General features: G+C 36.0%; 1 protein-coding gene across 1 annotated transcript; it reads left to right on the top strand.

Annotated features, from left to right (window-relative positions):
• Window positions 1–2481: 2481 nt before the first annotated feature.
• LOC124173333 lies at window positions 2482–4079 on the top strand. The gene is made up of 2 exons (XM_046552864.1): window positions 2482–3243; window positions 3667–4079. Exons 1-2 carry the CDS (start codon window positions 3191–3193, stop codon window positions 4064–4066), a joined length of 453 nt encoding a protein of 150 aa, XP_046408820.1. The 5' UTR covers window positions 2482–3190; the 3' UTR covers window positions 4067–4079.
• The last annotated feature ends 302 nt before the right edge of the window (window positions 4080–4381 follow it).

Here is a 4381-nt window from a genome sequence, read left to right as displayed (position 1 = left end):
TAACTTATCCAGGTATTCAGTGAATTCTGATGCTAAACGTTCACCAATATTAAAACCATGGATGACCCAGGAACTTGATAAAAAAGCTAAAAGAAAAGAACTACTATTCATTAAGACTAAATGCCACCCTAACAATGAAAGTTTGAGGAAACATTTCCTTAAATTTAGAAATAAATTACGAATGGAAACTAAGATAGCCTTAAATCAGTACTATGTTAACAAGTTCCAAGTACTCAATTCAAATATAAAAGAAAAATGGAAGTTGTTAAATGAATTAACTGGAGAAGACAAAGCTGTCAAACAGGACCTGGAGCTAAATATTGATGGAGAATTAATAAATGATCCCTCTACTCTAGCACATGAATTTAACAAATATTTTATGAGTGTTTTTGATTCTGCTCAATTATTCCACGATACTCGTCATAACATACACTTAAAAAACCCTAGTGCATATAATAACGTGTTGAACTCTTTCTTCGTTGAACCAGTGACAGCTTATGAAGTAACTACAATCGTAAAGGCCCTTCCTTTAGGACAAAACTCCAGTGATAGATGAAATAGACTGCTGCACATTAAAAAGTGTAATCACAAATATAGCACCTGTCTTTGCCCATATCTGCAATTTGAGCTTCGAGAAAGGTGAATTTCCTAATCCATTGAAAAAGGCAGTAGTCATTCCAGTATTTAAAAAAGGGAAACGGCTCAATATTGAAAATTATAGGCCTATCTCACTACTTTCCATACTATCTAAAATAGTTGAGAAGTTGATGAAAAAAAGACTCCTTAGCTATCTCCATAAAGTAAAATTCTTTAGTGTTAATCAGTTTGGTTTTTTAAGTGGTAAAAGTACTGAACACGCATTAATGAATTATATGACTGATGTTTTTGAAGGTATTAATGCCAAGAAACGAGTTGGGACTATTTTTATTGACATCAAAAAAGCATTCGATTCATTAGACCACAAAATACTGTTACAGAAATTAGAAATGGCTGGCGTAAGAGGTGTAGCTCTTAACTGGTTTCGGAGCTACTTAACTAATCGTTCACAATGTGTAAAGGTAAAAAACTCGTTTAGTGCCTTTAGCAGTATCAATACTGGTGTACCTCAGGGTTCTGTATTGGGCCCTATTCTCTTCTTTCTATTAATGATTTATGTAACCTTGAATTAAATGGTAAGATAACAACTTTCGCAGATGATGTGGCCTTAAATTATGTGTATTCTACTTGGGATGAAGTTGTTAATGCCATGCAGCATGACTTATCCTGTCTACGACACTGGTTTCAATATAACGGCTTGGAACTAAGCGAAAGAAAAACACAATGTAAGTTTTATGATATTTGTGACTATTATAATCTTGATGTCAAATTACAGTATCACACCTTAGACTGATCAATGCACTCTTGTACTTGCCCTGTTATTAAAATGACAAAAGAAGTGAAGTATCTGGGAGTAACATTAGATTATCACCTGAAATGGGATAAGCAAATCGCAAATGTAAGTGCTGTTTTAAAGCGTAGTCTCACCAAATTTTATTTTATCCGTAATAAATGCCCTCTCTTTGCCCGAAAAATGATTTACCATGCTTTGGTACACTCAAAGTTGGATTATGGGCTTACGTGTTGGGGTGGAGCTTATTTTAACACCTTAAAATCAGCCTACTTCGTGCAGAAAAAAATTGTTAGACTATTATTACTTAAAAAGCGTTACGAACATTCCCGTCCTTTATTCATTGAACTTAACATACTCCCGCTAAGATATATGTATTGTTATAAAGTGTTAAAAAAATTTTTTTTGCGTAGTGGATATAGCCCAAAAATTTTTGGGAGCTATGTGCTGTTTAATTCTCGCAGAGGTTTCTCGATCCCTATGCACAAGCCTAATTTAACGATGTATAAAAGGAGATTTTTGTATATGGGACCAAAATTGTATAATATGCTACCAAATACAATTAAAGAGACAAATTGTTTTGGTAAATACAAAAGGTTGATACAGAAATGGATAATGACTTTTGAAGACATCGAAAAGCTATGGTAAAGGGTCGGTATATTGCAGAAAATACCCTAGGCATCATATGTGTTGTACATTATAAGTTGTATCTCATCTTAAGGTCAGCTCTGTTATTATATTATTACGCACATGTTTTTTTTTCTCAAGGTATGGTGTATTTTGGTTGTATGTGTTATCATTTCCGCAATTTATGAAATTTGAAGTTAGCCTAAACACAGACTTATTGCCTTATGGGCTACCTTACTTCCTTGAATGGATGTAATAGTCTGTAAAAAATATGTATGCATGGAAGAATAAATTATCATTATTATTATTACTTCATTAGAGCAAAGCTCTGGAAAATCTCAAAGAGGAAGTCCAGAGGATCAAGAGGAGGAGGAAATGGGAATTGGTCTCGAATTTCCTCCGGGCACCCAAGAGGAGTTCGATACCCTTGAAGAAAAATTTAAGGATGTGGGAGTGAGAGAGAAATTGGTAAGATTTCATTCATGAAGCATGCCTCAGCATATATATTCAATTACTTTGGGTATATTTCCTGGGCAGTCCATTGTGATTCATTTCAGATTAAAATATGTCCTTTTACCAGAAATGCAACTGGCATCTACAATATACCTACTCAGCAGCAATAAGGTTTTGTGTATGGTTGCTCACAAGTGCCTTAGGTCTGTGATTGCCGTGTTATTCATTAAAAAAAACCTCTTGCCAGGTGTTGGAGAGTTTTTAAGTACCTATCTTATTGAGTGAAGTAACTGTAATTATTTACATGATTAAGGTTTCTAAACAACAGAGAAGATACATGGAAGCTTTAAAACACCAATCATTTCCTCCAAGTAAAGCTACTTTTGAATGTGATTTGCCATCGTGTCAAGTCATGGTGACATCAAAGATGTCTTGGCTAATTCTATTGTTCAGAACACTTTCTATTTTAAGATCAGTCTGAAAATAGAAAGTTTTTGAATGCATTGTAAGTACTCTATTAGGACATATTACATGGCAGAGAGAAGGAAGGTGACGACGTCCAAAAGGAGCGGCGCCGGGACGGATTCCGTAAGTTCATAAAAATTGAAACTACTGCCCATCGTTATTCTGTAGCTAGTGAATTGGTAGTTAAGTTGAAAATTATTTGATAATTTCAGGTTTATGTACCATCTCTGTACTATTACGGAGAGATGGGGTTCCTAGATGAGTACACTTCACCAAGGGGGAGCAAATCAACCTTGGATGAAGATGTTGAGGTAGGTTTATGCCAACTATTTACGTTTCCCTTCACCCTGCATGCAACCTCATCACTGACCCATAACCTAAACATTCGATGAGTTCATTTGCATATCAATTAGTGCAAAAAATGGATATTTAAATTTTAGTAGGTGGAGAGATTAAGTGATATATTTATAAATAAATACAATTTTACTATACATGTGCAACGAAAGTGAAAGGTCTTGATTTTGGCTGAAATAGCTGGTATTATTGAATGTATTTTGTTCACCAAAATCATAATAGCTATAGGTTTTTGACTCAGAAGCTGTATTTAAACAAGGTCAGCTATGAAGGAAGTCAATTTCTCATTTTCCTGTCCATCATAGGGGAAAATGGCATTTCGATTTCTCTTTCGTTATTTTACACCAAGAGACAGTAATAAATTCACTTGCATTCCATAGGAATATGCTGCTGTTGAAGAGGAGATTCCGGTGGTGGAAGAAGGGGAAATTGGGGGATCCATCTGCCGTGATGGACATTGTCTTTGTGGATGATGATGCCCGTCCGGCAAGTGCTCCACCAATGGCAATGGCAGAGGCACGGGGGAGTGTGAGCCATTCCACCCCAGCGTCATCAGGCGAGGGTACGAAGAGGAAGGCATCCACACCTGATGACACTAATGTGTTCCTCAAGTCGGCTGCAGAGGCAATAGGTTCCCTCTCGACAAAGTTCCAGCCAAAGGATGGCGACACTAATTTTGGGGAACTTGTTGCCTGTAAGCTGAGGGGGGTCTCCGATAAAGGCAAGAAGAACAAAATCATGATTGAAATTTTGCAAGTATTCACAGATAATAAAGAGTGAAGGTATTAAATGAGATAATTTGTTTAATTTATTTTCTCAAAGTTTCACATTATAGTTAAATTGTATTTGAGCTAAAATAACTTTTATATTTATTTCTAATGTCCAAAGCAGATTGGGTAGGTCTGTTCCCAGTTTGTTGTTCCCACAAAGAAAATTGTGCAGCCCTACTGCTGCCAAAACTACACTTTCCACCTTCTCCGGGCTCAGGTTGATAGTAGTGAGAAAAACTCTGAAGCGGTTGCTCAATATCCCAAACGAATTTTCTACGACTCTCCTAGCCCTTGAAAGCCTGTAATTTAAATTTCTCTTCTCATT

This window comes from Ischnura elegans (assembly GCF_921293095.1).
Source record: "Ischnura elegans chromosome 13 unlocalized genomic scaffold, ioIscEleg1.1 SUPER_13_unloc_4, whole genome shotgun sequence".
Lineage (NCBI taxonomy): Eukaryota > Metazoa > Arthropoda > Insecta > Odonata > Coenagrionidae > Ischnura > Ischnura elegans.
The sequence above is the reverse complement of the archived record's forward strand: the minus strand, read 5'-3'. Positions and strand labels throughout refer to the sequence as shown.

Bases quoted from the DNA above. Each gene is read 5' to 3' on its own strand.
- LOC124173333 (XM_046552864.1), top strand. From the start codon at position 3,191: ATGAGTACACTTCACCAAGGGGGAGCAAATCAACCTTGGATGAAGATG. The intron at 3,244-3,666 runs GTAGGTTTATGC...TGCATTCCATAG, and splicing joins CCTTGGATGAAGATGTTGAG to GAATATGCTGCTGTTGAAGA.